General features: G+C 29.8%; 1 protein-coding gene across 1 annotated transcript in view; it reads left to right on the top strand.

The window, feature by feature from the left end:
• Positions 1–648: 648 nt before the first annotated feature.
• The window catches only part of LOC100212063 (serine/threonine-protein kinase Nek4), a 113143-nt gene continuing 95926 nt past the window's right edge, over positions 649–17865 (top strand). Inside the window, exons 1-2 of the mRNA XM_065811290.1 lie at positions 649–687; positions 15756–15852. Of these exons, the coding sequence (XP_065667362.1) occupies positions 15760–15852 (93 nt within the window). The 5' untranslated portion in view covers positions 649–687; positions 15756–15759. The remainder of the gene's footprint in view (positions 688–15755; positions 15853–17865) is intronic.

Here is a 17865-nt window from a genome sequence, read left to right as displayed (position 1 = left end):
GCAATACTACTGGATAGGTCAAATAGTAGTAGGTCAAAATTTTTTGTCAAAGGAACTTACGCCAAAAATATGGATAACAAATCAGGTCCTTTCTATCCTTTTTTTTAAAATTTTTTTTTTGGTTTGTAATCGTTTACTTTTTTCTAAAGATGAAATTCAAAATCATTTATTTGAAAAATTATTGGGGGTGGGGGATGGCAAATGCCCCTGCTGTTCCCCCCCAACCCCTCCCCCCCCCCCCGTTGCTACGGGCCTGTTCTATAACATATTACTCTTCCTTACCTTATTCTAGGGAGAAAAGGAGAGAGGAATAAAAGTAAACGGAAGTAGACATAATGGTAAAAACTCATGGAATGTGCCGAAATTGTTGGGTGGAGTTACTTTCGCATTGGCATTGATTGGGAGGAAGTCAATAAATTGTGTGTGTGTGTGTGTGTGTGTGTGTGTGTGTGTGTGTGTGTGTGTGTGTGTGTGTGTGTGTGTGTGTGTGTGTGTGTGTGGAGAGGGGAGACAATAGATTGAAAACTTGAAAATTGTAATTCTTATCTGGGAAGAGTATAAGATAGCTAGGAACTGTTATCTCAAGTTATTAACCACTGCAGTGTTGCTGTACTTTATGTAGGCCATAGTCTGTAATCACGTCTCCCCGTTAAGACCGAAAAGCCGGATCGGTCTCAATGGAGAGACGTGAGTATTTTTATGCTAATTAATTACTATTATAAAATTAAGCGTATTTACTATTATAAAGGTTTTTGTTGTAATTCTATCTAGTAATTATTCTGTATATCTATATATCTATAAATTATCTAATAACCGCGAAAACCTACCTCTAACCATTAATATATAAATCTACAGAATAATTCTGTATTTTTTTTTTAACTTTTGAATAAAATCCCACTTATGTGAACTCACATGAGCCATTTGATGCAAAACTCCCAAGTCATAAAAGTTTTTCAAACGGTCAGCTTCACAGTTTAACTCAGTAATATCAACTACGTATTTCATATAAGAACTAAGTAGTTCATATAAGAACTGCATAATTTATTATCATATATTATATTTAGTATCACATTATGTCAAACAATTCTATCACCTAATGATTTTTCATAACCAGAAAAAAAAGCTTAAGTTTAACTTTTTTGAATTTAAAATTTATATTCTTATACTTTGAAAAATTTACACATTTAATCACTAAAGGTGTAAGTCCAAAAAATGTCAAAACTGTTCATGCTTTAAATAAATGTTCATTTCTTTAAAATAATTTTTTTGCTAATAATAATTAGCAAAAATTAACTATTAACTTTATTTTAGTCATACAAATTTAATAGCCAATTTTTCTGCCTTTTTCCTTAACAACCACAAGACATTTTTAAGGAATTAAATCTACTATGTTTTTTAGCCATTTTAAGTCAAATTTTTTTCACTCCTTGATCAGAATAGCTTTTGAGACAAACTATATGATTTCATAAAATTTCAATTGGATTTAGGTATGATGACTGAAGAACCTAATCTAACATCTTAATACTATTTTTTTGAACCACTGAGTAGTAATAATCAATATCAATAAAATAAATCAATAACTTCGATGTGTGTTTTGGTTCTCCATACTGAAAAAAACTAATTAAAACTGTCTAGAGTATTGTAATAATTTAATAATGCCTAATTCGTGTACTTATTTGCTTCATTTGTGTACTTATTTGTGTCACTTGCATACAAAACCATCAGAACTAAAGAAACATATTTTTGTTTCATCTAGCAATAAAACTCATTGCAATTGATTAAGAATCCATAACGAATGTTCCTTAGCCCAAGTCAATATTTTCTTTTGACCTTTTTTACTCAAGAAATATTTTTTTTGGACAACTTTACCAAGAAAATTTTGATTTTTTAAGTTATAACCAACAGTTTGAGGATTTACAGGTATGACATGATCTACTTGTAAATTTTTAATTATCTTTGGTGCAGATAGATTTTGAATAATTTCTCTATCAATGCATGTGGTATTCTTAGCTGGGAATTCTTTTCTCAAAATTTTTTTGATGATACCCATTTTTTCATGCTTAATATTTACATTTTAGAAATAGTTTTATATCAGTTTCCATATTTATAGTGTCCATGAAGCATATTTTGAAATCCTATACAGGCTCAGAATAGGCTTAATCTGATTAGCTGATTTTAAAAGATAAGTTTTTTCACGTATGTTAAAATCAAAACATATGCCAAAAAGAGTACTGAATAATAAAAATGAAATCAAATAATCAAAATAATAATTAAAAAAATCAATTAATAGTAACAAATAAAGTATGATTTTTCTATCAAGTTTTGTACAATATAGTACTTATGCTTAAAAGTAAAGATTTAAAAAGTAGTTTCTTTTCCTAATGGTTTATATTGGAACAAACTATAAACGAGATAGTGAAACTTGACTATGCTGTGATTCTCATATGATTTTTATAACAGTTTTATAATTTACCTCTTAATATTAATAGAATATTAATAACTTGGTATGGTTATTTTCACATTAAGTTCCCATTAATCCTATCATTTAGCTAGAAAAATATTTTTTATATTTCCCTAATTTCTTTTCAGAGCTTTACACAAATTATTCACAAATATAAATTATAAATCTTACTAAAACATGGTTGCTGCTCAAAGGAGTTTTCATCTCTAGTTCTATCAACTAAAACTCACTCTCACTTGACTTGTCATTCATTAAAGTCTCATTCTTTTACTGTATTTTTCGCTGCATGCTCCAAAAACTTTAATTCACCTAGCTTTTTTCCCTGCACCTCAACCCTTTGGAACTTTCTCCCATCTTCATGTTTTCCTGACTCATACAACCTTCAACTTTTTAATTCTTCTGTCAACAGTTTCCTTGCTCTGTAACTCTATTCTTTTTTTCTAGTAATTCCTAACTTAATAGTGGTTGCTTGCAACCTTGTTGGGAGTGAATCAGAATAATAATAATAATAATAATAATAATAATAATAATAATAATAATAATAATAATAATAATAATAATAATAATAATAATAATAATAATAATAATAATAATAATAATAATGATAATAATAATAATAATAAAACATTTTAAGACTGAGAATATTGTTTATTGGTTATTATAGCAAATACAGGTAATTTGCAACATTCTCGAATTAAAAGCATTTAAGGATGATGTTTTATTAGAATTAAGTAATGAAAAATATTGATGTACTCCTAATCAGCCTTCTCAAAATTAAGATTTAAATGCACCTTCTTCAAAGTTCATAGATTTACATGGAACATGTAAGCAAATTCTGTAAAACACCTGTAAAAATTTTCTTCTTTAAAAAACTTAAATGTTTAATTCTTTATAATTAATAAGTTGGTATAAAGTTGCATAACGAGCTTAGAACAACCTACGCTTCTGCTTAAGATTTACACTTTACATATGTTAGATACTTTACCAGTAGTCCGCTAAAACTGCATATAAACTTTGTATTGAGTATGCTTCATAGAACAGAGACATTTCATTTGTTGAGAAACACACATAAAAATCATTTCACATTTACAATTTAGCTTTAAATACAGAATCATCAATTAACAGATTACAAAACATTGTATAAACTATTAAAAAAAATGATTGCCACATATTTGTTTTAATATAGTAAACTTAATATCTAATGGAGTAACTTAATATACTACATCTTAATGGAGAACTAAAGATAATGAGGTAGAAAAAAGAAATATTATACTTATGTAAATTCATGTTGAATATTTCAAGAGTTTATACAAAAACATTTTATAATAACTAAAACACTTAGCATTACAACTAACTTTGAGAGTACATTACAACTAACTAAAAGAGTAATGAAGAAAAGACAATTTTATTGTCTTTTCTTCATTACTCTTTTTCCATTAAAAAGTTTAATGTGCCACTTAATTTGATCTTTTTAAATAATTTTTCTCCATTAAAAAGTTTATTCTCTTTTAAAAGTTTAAATTAAAAAATTAAAAAGTTTATTCTCTTTTTCTTTAAAAAGTTTAATTATTGTACCACTCAATTTGGTTTTTTTAAATCATTTTTTTTCAATTATTACAATAAAAACAAATGCAACAATCATTTGCATTTTTTTTTTGATGCCATAATCCGGTTTTATTTGGTCAACTTATTTGACTTCAATACTTTTCCTTGCTTCTAATATCAGTGTTTACATGTAACTGTGCAAAAAATTAATGTTCAGTAGACAAACATAAATTTTACTTCTTTAGTTAAATTTTCAAATAGAGTAATAATATCCAAACATTTACTAAATCTTGAAAAAGTGTTTAATGGTTTCAGGACAAAATTTTTTTAAAGTTATATAATAAAAAAAGTATATATCAGTCTCCTTAAAACTAAGGTTGAAAAAAAACCTGAAAACAAAATCTCCTTAGAGTTCATATATTTATATGGAACATGTAAGCTTATTTTGCAATCAAAAAAAAGAAGTACTAAAGTCCAAAGAAGAAATAACAACAGAAGTCCAGTTCAAATAAGTTTCTCTTTTTACATATTTTGTAAAATGTCAAATATGTTACCCTCATCCTTTTGCTCAACATCGGTATTATCATGAGCCTCTTTTATTCATTTCTTGAGGCTTTTTCGAACCTCGTAAAAAGCTGATTTCATTTTTTTTAGATGTGGCTTACAAAAGCATTTTGACCATTTCTTCGCATTTTGGTGAAAGGACTTTGTTTTTATCCACTTCCAGCATTTTCAACATCAAATCCATTTCTTCGTGTCTGTATAATGCCTTAAGACGGCAATGTAGATCAGTATCATTTGCTTGAATGAAACCAGTGATACCTCCGCCCATCACAATTAGAATGTAGCCGCGTTGATAAAGAGCTTTTCTAACTTCTGGCATTAGGTGGACAGCGTAATCATCCAGGACGTAAACTGCAAAATTCTTTTGTGTGAAGGGATTGAAACGATTCGGGAGATTATTTATCGTTTTGATCATGTGCTCTAATCGATAAGATCCACTTGGGGACCACTGGTAATTGACATTATCGACTTCTACCTTTGCTATAACTCCTTTACCTTTGAAGATGAATTCAGGCTCCAATTTAATGTTTGAAACGCTTGAAACTTTTGTGAATACAGTAACGCGCTCCCTGGAAAGATTATGATTTTCCTTAACAAATGTCTCTTCACCTTTAAACGACATTGTCTTCTCCTGTGAACTTTCATTTCTGTGGAGGGGCATTTGGTCCCCATTTATAATAGGAGGATCAACCCCATATTTCTCGATAAAGAACTTTCGAACTGCCTAGACATTTTGGAGATAATTACGAAGTCTTATCAGAAGATCTTCTTTCTTGATTGAATAGCGTTTGTTTGGCTTTCTTAAGCTGACTCCGTATTCATTTTCCCAGGATTTAATCCATTTATTACTAAATTTGAGTTTCTCTTGTTCAGGAACTGAGTTTTGAATGAGCCATTCGCCATAAAGTTGCTGTGCTTTCAGCTTGAACAAGCGTTGCGGCAAACGTCCCTTCAACAATTTTCTCACGTCTACGAACCAGTGGAATAATGCTACTCTTACTTCTGGGACCTTCACTTTACGATCAGCACCAGCTCCTCGCAATTTTTTCGGTGGACAAGAGGAAGGATCTTGCAAACGCTCTAGGTCGTTGTATGAACGGGATGCAAGTTTAACTGCTTTTACGAATTCAGGGTCGTCACCTTTTGCATCGACCAAATCAGTATAAAAGAATCGGACAGACTTTGCAACATATCCGGTTGTTGGTTTTATTGGCACGTGTCGTTTTCTTTTTGCATCGTATTTTGTCTTTCCTTTGTTTTTTATCACTTCGGCATCGTACTCTTCTTTGAACTTTTCCACAATTTTTCCAAGCTCCATTTTTTCTATGTTACTATATTGGCTTCTTTCTGTCCTTTTAAAAATTCTTTTCGTAGTCGCCATTTCGTTCTTACACTCTGATATTGCAATGTATACAAGTAAATAAGTACTGTAAATGACGTGATAATAGAAAGAAGAAAATTTCTCCTTTAATGAATAATAACGTAACGATAGAAAGAAGAAAATAGAACGTTCTTTTTTTTAAAACAAAGTTTTTTGAATGAATGATAATACGTAACGTAAGTAAGTAGTGAAAAAGAAAATTTTTATAAAAAATTGTCTTGTCTTGGATGGAATTTTTTCTAAAATTTAAAAGCCGGGGGGGGGGGGGTTGAAATAAGAATGTCCTGGGTGGAAAATTTTTGAAAAATTAATTAGTGGGGAGGGGGGGGGACGTCTATTAGGCACCAAAGAGTATGCTTCAAATCCAAGGACATTTTTACCTGAAACACATTTATGGATCTTTTCAAATTTACTTTAATAGATATTTTTTTCCATTTTTTAAAAATTAACAACAGATAAAATCCCCATCAGAGATTTTCACGAGTGAAAATTCTTTTGTACAAATATATTTTGATACCTTTTAAATGCTTTGAAGAGTACAAAATAAAATAAATTTCCTGTGTTTATAGTAACACAAGACTTGTATTGATAAACTTAGTTTATCATTACTTTGAAATTTATTTCAAAAATCTGCCTGTTTTGATTTTAACTATATTTTTTAACAAAAGTCCACTTGCCTCTCTTTCAAAATCAGCAAATCAGATTGCTTATCTTTCTGCCTCTTCGAGCCTGTATAGGGTTTCAAAATGTACGTCATTGAATCAATTTTTTTATTGTTCCTAAATTTCATGTCTTTTCATCATTTTATTCTCAAAAACCTTTAAAAAAAAAACTTTTTTAAATTAGTTTGAATAACCTCAACCAAATTTATTTGTTTACAGCTTTTTTAGTAAGGCAAGAAAAAAAAGGAAATATGATGAAAAAAAAGATTGCTGTCCTAGCCCAAACCCTTAGTCGATGTAGTAGCAACCAATTTGACAATTTGACAATTAAAGCGCACTTTCAGAAGTCAGCTAAAAGGTTAAATATAGCTAAAATAGAATTTGGCTGCCAATAATTTCATTATTGTAACTCACAATACTTTCACAAAACTAAAAGTTTTGATTACTATAAATACCTTTTATAACTTTGTTATGAGTATTAAATGGCTTGCAGCACCGTGTCAATTTAGTTGTATTACGCTTCAAATAAACATGTTTATGATGGAGACAAGTTGATGGTTTGACATTTGTTATTGAGAGTCCAGTCCTTCACATTAATATTTCTCTTTCATATTCAGGAATATCTTCAAAAGGTTCAATTCCCAGCAACGATGTATATGTTGTGAGATGACATTCACTTTCTTGGTTGATTCCAATTGAGCACTGTTAGCTGTTTGGCATGACTAAGAAACTGAATTACCAAAGAAGATTACACACCACAATTGAACCCATGAGAGTCAGCAATTTGTGAAAATGTTACCCCTTTTTATGGTTAAGTAATATTATACCATTTTAAAGTTCAAAAATTATTCTAAAATATTAGGAATTGGGTTAATTTCTCTTCATCTTTGTATTCAACACCTTTAAAGATGGTCAGATACCAATTTTCAGTATTTCTCTACTAGAACTTAAATTATTCACACAAAAAGTATCGCTATAAAATCTTTAATAGAGAATAGCAGCTAAATAAAGAAATTTTTTGTCTAAATTTTAATTTGACATATCTTTATTATGCTTTAAGAAACCAAAACCATCTTTTTATAAAGATAGCCTAAGATCACCTACATCATTTCAAAAAAAAAATTCAATCCATGAGACTTGGGCAACTCTGGGAATTAATGAAAGCGCAACCCATGGTAAAAGAACAAAAATTTTGACTGACCATTTTAAAATAAAAAAATAACTATCAAAAAATTTAAATTTCACTATTTTATTTACACTTTTGAATTCAGCACCCTCAAAAAGTGTTAGGTACCAATTTTTAGCCACATTTTTCCACTAGATCTTATTTTATTCAATTAAAAGTACTACTACAAAGTTCATAATGGCGGAAGTGGAAAAAACATTTTTTTTGTTATATTGATTGGTACCACTGGTCCAAATTTAAAGGATATCTGAGAGCGTGACTGAAAAATTTCAATTTTTTGTCCCACTTTTTTTATGGAATTGCCTGTGCGTGGTTTTTCGGAAATGCCCTTATATATATATATATATATATATATATATATATATATATATATATATATATATATATATATATATATATATATATATATATATAAATAAATAATATACAGTACTGGAAAAATTTTTATGGACTTTGAGATTTGTCACTAAAATCCATCAATTAAGGCAGGCAAAAGGTTTTCAGTGGTCAATGATTTTCTTTTTGTTTTTAATGACATACATAAATATAGTATTAGGACCATTTTATTGTCAAGCAAAATCCATTTAGATCTGGTTTTTTTAGTTTTAGAGTTACTTAAGGGTTAGAGAAGAAAAAGTTGCTGAAGTTTACCCGTAAATTCTGAAATATGTTAATTTGTGTTTGCGTCACTTTTTTTTAATCTCTATGGTTTATGGTGTATTTGGTATGTAATTATAATTTTAAATTCTGATAAAATAAAAAAATAATTGTTCAGCACAATCTTTGATATTTTTGACCAATTTTGATGTAATAAGGAAAAGATTAGACCTGAGCCCTAGAAATAAAGGACAAATCTCTGTTATGTTGGAAAATAGTAATCTAAAACAAAAGGAGATGGCTATGGAATTGAAGACTTCAACACAAATAGCTAGTGCAGTGAAAATGTAGCTGGATGAGGGTAGAAATGTCGGAGCTGGAAGAGTTGGAAAAGAATCACTATCCTTGAGACTTAAGAGAAAGATCAAAGTAATGGGCCTCAGAAATAGAAAAAATTCTTGCTAGAAGATATCTATGGAATTAGCAAATCAGGGCATTAATGTAAGCCGTAAAATAGTGAATAATTGCTTGTTGGAGCAGGAACTGAAGGCATACAGACCAAGGAAATAGCCAAGACTCACAAATAAAATGAAGCATGCCAGGCATGAATGGGCCATTTAGCATGAAAGTTGGATGCAAGAAGATTTGTACAAAGTAATTATTAATTTAGCTTTCAGTTAGATCTCTGATAGTATTGATTTCTTGATTTTTTTCAGTTCATATTTTCTGACTAATATCAGTAGGTATTCTGATATATAGCAGTACTTGTTGATCATGACTATCAATGTAATGTTTGTACCATAATTTCTTTGAAACTTATCAGGCATTTTTTTTGTTCAGGTAGTATTCTTAGATGAGTCTAGCTGTGTAGGATGATAGAGTCCAGACAGTCAGAAGAAGGCCTGGTAAAAAGTTTAAGCCTGAGTGTCTTAAGAAAAAAATGAAGTTCCCCACTAAGATCATGGTATGGGGAGTGATATCCATCTATGGAACAAGCCGTCTACATATTGTGGAAGGAATGATTATCCGGAGAAAGTATATAGAGATGTTGGAGAAACATTTGGTTCCTCAAGTCAGAAAATGGTTCACGGATAAGGACTTTATATTTCAATAGGGCTGTGCTCCTTGCCATATGGGCAAGTTGTAAACGCTATGGTTACATTACAATGGATTCTCTTTACTCAAATGGCCTGGGAATTCACCAGGAATGAACCCAATTGAGAATTTATGAGACATTTAAAAGACGAAATACACAAAGTTCTAATTACTATAAAAACACAGCTTTTGTAGTAATTAGAACTGAGGTTATTCCATGTCTGGTTCCACAGCGAACCAATCACCAAGTTATGCCGTGATTCAATCAATGATATGCCCAAGAGAGTGAAATCATTGAAAGCTGCCAAAGGTGATCAAACCAAGTATTAAAAACATTGTTATACCTGGAATGTATGATCTGTAACTTTATTTTTACGTTATGATTGTTTTTTATGTAAAAAACTATAATTATTATTTAAAAGCTGAAAAATCAATAATAATTTTTGCAGTACTGTATATATATATGTATATATATATATATATATATATATATATATATATATATATATATATATATATATATATATATATATATATATATATCCAATATATATATATATATATATATATATATATATATATATATATATATATATATATATATTGGATATATATATATATATATATATATATATATATATATTGGATATATATATATTTATATATATATATATTGGATATATATATATATATATATATATATATATATATATATATTGGATATATATCCAATATATATATATATATATATATCCAATATATATATATATATATATATATATATATATATATATATATATCCAATATATATATATATATATATATCCAATATATATATATATATATATATATATACATATCCATATATATACATACATATATATATATATATATATATATATATATATATATATATATATATATATATATATATATATATATATGTATATATATATATATATATATATATATATATATATATACATATATATATATATATATATATATATATATATATATATATATATATATATATATATATATATATATATATATATATATATATATATATATATATATATATCCAGAGTTTCTTTCAAGCACCAAAAATTTAAATATTTTCTTAAACAAGACAAGTTTTTAATTTGTTTTTTTGTTTTTAATTTGTTATTAATGAAAAACAATACATCTTTTGACTAACATTAGTTGCTATCATTTTTCATGCAAATAAGTGATAAGTGTTCTTCTGCTTTAGTTTCAGCATCTAACAAATTCTAGTTAAAACTTCAAGAAAGTATGTTCATAGAATAGTTAAAACCTGGCATAAATAAACAGGTTAACCATGTTCAAATGACACTTTCTGTTTAACTGCTACTTACTATACATATTGCGTTTCTTTTTAACCTATTATTTTGTTATTTCCTATTTCTTTAGTATGACATAATAAAGTTTTGAATAAATTTTTTTGTATTTTTGTAATTATATTATTTTAAGTTTAAACAGGAATAATTACATTTTGTATTGTTTTCATCACAACATAGGTATTTTAACAAATTTTACCTATCAAATTTTAACTGAAGATGACTAGTGTTAGTCGAAACATATATTGTTTTTTATTAATAAATTTTAGAATAGACCAGTTTAATTTGAAATTGATATTTTTTACTTTTAGTTCCCAAAGATATTTTGACAGCATAGTCTCATTAGAGTATTTTTTATGTTTAAAAGATTGTTTGTGGTTAGCATAACGTTTCTCCATTTGCCCTCAGTTAAGCCAATATATTGTTTATCAGGGTTGCTTTGCGAGGAAACAATGCATTTGTAAATAATATTTTTTGATGAGCATTTGCTATCCATAAGGCAGTTAATTTTTTGCTTGTAATTACAATTTTAAGTATTATTTTCTTTTAGAAACTCATTTTTATTAATCAATGCAAAATTATGGCCTTTTATAATTCTTTCAATATTTTTTTAAAGTTATAGCTTACTTACTTTCAGGTCAGGTTATACTGCTACTGGTAACATGTAACCCAGTACAATCTGCTTTATGTCCTGCTGCCTTGTAGAATACGCCTTTTTAGACAAAGGCTAGGAGATGCCAACTCCAACTTAAAACACCCCCTGCCTTGGGGCTCTTGGTTGAGTAAAGGCTAAAGATGGTGTCTCGATAAAAATACTTATCTTGGGATGTTAAATGCATCCGGCTTCTGCCTTGTAGAAGGTCTCCTAGGCAAAGGCTTAAGAGGTAAACAGATTCTATTTGTTGACCAGCCTCAAACCCCTTATTCAAACTTAAAAATGAAGTACCAAAAGCTATAAAATATAAAACACCATTGTCACCACCAAGTTCTCTAAACCTATCATTCACTGATATTTGTGGTCTTTTAAGTAACTTTTCTTGTGTTGAGTCTTATCTCTTGCAAAGTTCACCAGACTTACTTGCTCTTTGTGGGACTAATTTGAGTTCAGCTGACTCATCTTGTGATCTTAGTGTTGATGGTTATCTTCCTTTATTTTGTAACTACTCCAATATTCACATGCTTGGCTTGGGCATTTGCATTCGTAAGAATTCACCCATTTGTCGGAAAATTAGATTTGAATCCACAGGCTATTCTTTTACGTGCTTACGTTTAACGCCACTTCACTCTATCGCCTTTCTCTTTGTTCTATATCACTCTCCTTTATCTCAAGACTGCACTCTTTTTGATGTTATTTCTGATCAAATTGACCAAGCCCTCTCTCTTTATCCATCAGCCAATATCATTGTTGTTGGTGACTTTCATGCTCATCACACTGAATGGTTTGGCTCAAATGTCTGTGACTCTGCAGGCATTAAGGCCCCCAACTTTTGCCTTTCTCAATCCCTAACTCAAATAGTCAACTTTCCAACTCGCTTTCCTGACAACCTGAATCATCTACCTTCTCTACTTGACTTATGTCTTGTTTCTGATCCTAGTCAGAGCTCAGTTTCTCCACATTGATCCTTAGGTGCTTCTGATCACGGTTTGATCTTTCTAAAACCATTATCTCAATCTTCTTCATCATCAGACTCACCCTATCGTCGTACCTTTTGCAACTACCTTAAAGCTGACTGGGACTCTTATTGTGATTTTCTTCATGATGGCCATTAGGTAGAAATCTTTCGTCTTCCTGCTTACAAATGTGCTTCTTACATATCTTCTTGAATTCAGGCTGACATGGAATCCTTTATTCTTCTCAACAAGTCAAGTCAAGCCAAGTCAAGCCTCACTCTTCTTCTTACTTTTACTAAGTCAAGCCTCACTCTTCTTACTTTTAAATGCGGTAGTGGTGTAGTGGTAAAGCGCTCGCTTCATAAGTGAGAGGTTCCGAGTTCGATCCCCACTACATCCCTGGTAGTACCGCGCTCAACTTGTTTCTCCGCGCAGCGGCCTTGTTTGTCAAGGTTCGTGTTTCGGAGTTATAGAGTTGAGAGAGGGTTATAACCACTATTAAGTAGCTTCTCATCTGTAGTGGCCTTGAGGAGGTGAATAACAAAAAAAAAAAAAAAAAAAATCTATCAGTAAAATGATTCTCAAGTAAACAGACGTCTGTTTACTACTGCTAGAAACCATTGTAAAAAGGTTTTGTCTAATGCCAAAGCTCGCTATTCTAAGGTCATAAAATCTTTTATTTCATCTCGAGGATTGGGCTCTCATGGCAGTGTCAATAATAAGGGCAAATCTGTTGTTCCACCTCTCTTGTTTGGTTCAGATTTTGTCACCTCATCTAAAGACAAAGCTGAATTGTTGTCTATACTTTTGAAACTATTTAACAAGTGCCTATCAGAGTTGTTTTCCAGCATGCTTGAAAGCGGTATCTGTTATCTCTATTTTCAAAAATTCTGGAGGGCGATCTGACTCGTCTAACTACCGTCCCATTGGTCTTCTGCCTATAATAAGCAAGGCTTTTGAATCTTTAATAAACAAACACTTAACCTCTCATCTTGAATCTAATAACTTTCTTTCTGATCATAAATATGGATTTCGATCTTCTCGATCTACAGCTGATTTGCTAACAGTAATAACTGAAAGGTTTTATCGTGCATAAGATAGAGGTTAGGGTTAATAGGAGAGGTATAGCCTTATATTGCTCTTGACCTTTCTGAAGCTTTTGATAAAGTTTGGCATGCTGGTCTTCTCCATAAGCTTTCTTTTTATGGTGTATCAACTAGCATTTTTAAAAATATTGAATCTTTCCTTTCCAATTGTAGTATAAAAGTTGTCCTCGTTGGATAGCACTCTTCTTCATATCCTGTAACTTTAGGAGTTCCTCAAGGTTCTATTTTCGGCCCTATACTCTTTTTAATTTACATTAATGATCTTCCAGATATTCTCACATTTAAGGTGGCATTGTTTGCTGATGATACTATTATTTATTCTTTTCTTGGTAAGAAGCTAACATGATTGCTTGGAATGGGCTTTTTAGCTTAAAAGGGATCTCACTTCTGCTACAGCATGGGGCTCACAGTGTCTGGTGATCTTTCATTCAGATAAATCCCAACTTTTTTCAGCCAATCTTTATTGCAATAGTTTAGATCTTCCTATATTTTTGAATGGTAATGTACTCAATGAATTATCTAGCCTTCATCTATTAGGATTAACTCTTCTGATCTTTCTTGGAAACCATATATCAAATCCATTGCAAAATTAGCATCTGGTAAGGTAGCATCTCTTTATTATGTTTGACATTTTCTTACCTACGATTCTATTCTTTATTTCTATAAATCTCAAATCCATCCTTGTATGGAATTCTGTTGCCATATCTGGGGCAGATCTTCTAGTGATGCATTTTCTCTTTTAAACAAGGTGCAAAAACGCATTATAAAAATAGTTGAACTTGCTCTTGCAGCCAACCTCCATCCATTATCACATCGTCGTAATGTTGCTTCACTTTTTCTTTTCTACATTTACTATGGGATTTTCTTTAAATACTATGGCACTTTCTACAAATACTAGGGCACTGCTCTATAGAGCTAGTATCTCTCGTGCCATCTACAAAATTTCATTCTCGTGTTACTTGTTATTCAATTAAGTCTCATCCTTTTTCTGTGACTGTTTCTAAGTACTCCAAAAACTCTTATTTGTCTAGTTTTTTTGCTTGTACATCAGTTCTTTGAATTTGGCCTTCATCTTGCTTTCCTTATTTATGTAGTTTCAATCTTTTAAGTTGTCTGTCAATCATTATCTTGCTCTATAAACTTCCTCTTTTCTGTTCCAGTAACTTCCAACTCTGATATTTGTTGCTTGCAGCCTTTTTGGAAGCGAAGATGTTGAGAAGAAAAAAAGTTAACATAACTATAAAATAATTTAGAATCGATTTTTTGATGATTCACTGATTCTTTTTTGCATTTATTCTATTTTAATCTCATGTGTTTAACTAATTTACTTTGTATTTTTATTGTTGATCCAAAGCTAGTAAATTGAAGTTATTTGATATTATCTTGTTCAATAAAGTTGTTATATGTCTGATTTCAGTTTTCATTTTTTTGTCAATCTATAGTTTTAAAGCTATAATTATTTATAATTGTTAATTAATTTGTGATATTTATTTACATGGGTTTTGTAGCATTCATCATTGTTTTTATTTACAGAATGGATGTGACCATTTTATATTATAGAATGAATTATTTATTTTTTAATATTTTCCAGCTTCATAGTTAAACTTAAAGTTAAAGTGTGCTTGAATTCAAAGTTGGTTTTATGACATTTTGAAATAAAAAGTTATTATTTAAATTGTCTAAAAATATTTTTGCCTGTCTGTTGTTTTTCAATACTATTTGGATATTCTCGTCATTCCATTTTATATTTAGGCAATTGAGGTTTTCAGAAAAGAGTAGACCTGAATATTTTTTGCAATTAACACTTTTCTTAGCTATATTTATTATTTTATTGATTTTTTTATTTGTCGGTTCATTAGCACCTGGTAGACGATATATGCTACCAATTGCGATATTTTCATTTTTTTTTTAATGACACACCAGACTTGTTCAACTATCATTCCTTCAGATGGTAGATTATGAGGAGTATAAGCAATGTATTTGTTTTAAACATAGATAGCTACACCTCCACCATGACATTTAGTTGAGTTAGCTTTAGATCGATTGTTGTGAAAAACATATCTGGTACTTTTATGGTACTTGATAAATTAAACCAAGTTTTGTTTACAATGATTATGTCAGGATCATACTGACATATTCATTGTATTTGTAAAGTATATTAAACAATGTTATATTTATTTGTTTAGGGGTATGAGTATAGAAAATTATATTATTGGTAAATTAATTGGGAAAGGAAGTTATGGTGAAGTAAATCTTGCGCAAAGTAAAGTTGATAAGAAATGGGTAATCTTAATATATTTTTATAAGTACAGTTTTCTACCTAATTATTGTGCTGTGTAATGCATTACACAGCACAATAATTACTTTTTAAACTTGTATTTAATTTTAGTTAAAATAATAAATGCAGTTGAATCCTGTTAACTCGGACCCTGGATAAGTCGGACTTTTACGAAGTCAGATGGAATTTCAATTCCCCTTAAACATTCTCTATCAGCTTACTGTAAAATAATTGGCTTAAGTTGTACCCTGGTCAAGTCGGACCATTCCCTAACTCGTACTGTTTTTTGAGGTCCCTTCGGTGAAAAGCTTTGCTTAACTAAGACTCTTATTTTGAATTGCATATAAGTGCATATAATAAGAAAATTTCCAATAGTACAATGAAAATTCCGAACATTAAACCCTCAAATATAAAATACTTTTGCGTCAATTATAGTTAAACATAGCTAAACATTTTTATGGAGATCTTTCGATTCAGTTAAGCTTCGATTCAGTTAAGCTTTCGATTCAGTTAAGCTTCGATTCAGTTAAGCTTTCGATTCAGTTAAGCTTCGATTCAGTTAAGCTTTCGATTCAGTTAAGCTTCGATTAAGTTCTATTTGTTAATAACTATTACATTAAAAATTCAAAAATATCAATTAAAATTTAAGACTTAGAACGTTCAAAAATTAATTACCTTTACGTCAAACACAATTTAACGAACTAAACATTTACACTGATATCTTCGATTCGGTTTTACTTCGATCAAGTTTTATTTACTAAAAATGTTGAAGGTTGCTAAAAGAAAGCTATCAAGTAGAACTATAACAGCAAAATTACAGAATACTAAAAGAACTCGACAAAGGAGAATCATCTGTATCTATATCAAAGAAATATGCAAACATTGTCTGGATGGTCAAAGGAAAAAAACACAGAAAGACAGAAAGTTTGCATTAGAAGGCTGTATGGTAGCATTGGTTATTGATAATTGCACCACCCATCCTAATATTGAGAATCTTAAATCGGTCACACTCTACTTTTTTCCCCCAAACACAAGTTCATGTTTGCATCTGATGGACCAAGGAGTCATTCAATCATTGAAGTGTAAGTACCAAACTAATTTAATTAACAAGATCATAAATGCTATTGACAACGGAAAACAAATGCCTTCAATCCATACTTGAAGCTATAAAAATTCTTGTTCATTCTAGGAATGAAGTTTCAGAAGTCACTATTATTAACTGCTTCCACAAAGCAGGATTTAAGGAAGAAGTAAAAGTACCAGGCAAAGATGAAGAATACTTCCCTGCATTAAAAAATTCAATTGATTAGTTGCATCAGCGTGATGAGGATCTTGTTCCATAACTTATGAAGATATGTTAACAATTGATGATGACTTTTCGGTTATGGGAGGAGTGATGACAGATGAAGATATTGTTCAAGATATCACTGGTGTAGTTGAAGAAGAAATGCAAGAAGAATAAAGAAACAAAACGTCGGATGAAATGGTGACAAAGCCAATGACTAAAGAAGTTCATAAAGCAATTGATACCCTTGTTAATTTTTCGATGTTTACTCAGAGTGGTGAAATTGGAAGAGTAGCTTTGAATGCTTCAAAGCTGTTTTAAAAAGAATTGTGCGAGTCACTGAAACAACAATCTATTTCGGACTTTTTTTGTCTAGTATCTATTACATATACAAAAATATATATTTCACATAGGATTATATTGTTCTATATATATGTACATAATATTTATATATCGAAGAATACTCGATAAGTTTGGACATTTTCAAAAAGTCTGACTTAATGAGGACTTTGCTTAATTCGGACATTGGCTAAGTCAGACAATAAATATATACCCCTTCAGAGTCCGAGTTAACGGGATTCTACTGTACTTATTTAAATTATTTTAATACTGAAACTATGACACACTATAAAAAATAACAATAATAAAAAAAGTTAATAAAAAAAGATATTCAAAATTTATAAAAATATTCTGATATAAATGATTCGTTCAGAAAATATCCAAGTACATTTAA

This window comes from Hydra vulgaris, chromosome 12 (genome assembly GCF_038396675.1).
Source record: "Hydra vulgaris chromosome 12, alternate assembly HydraT2T_AEP".
Classification (NCBI taxonomy): Eukaryota; Metazoa; Cnidaria; class Hydrozoa; order Anthoathecata; family Hydridae; genus Hydra; species Hydra vulgaris.
This window is presented reverse-complemented; position numbering and strand designations above follow the sequence as displayed.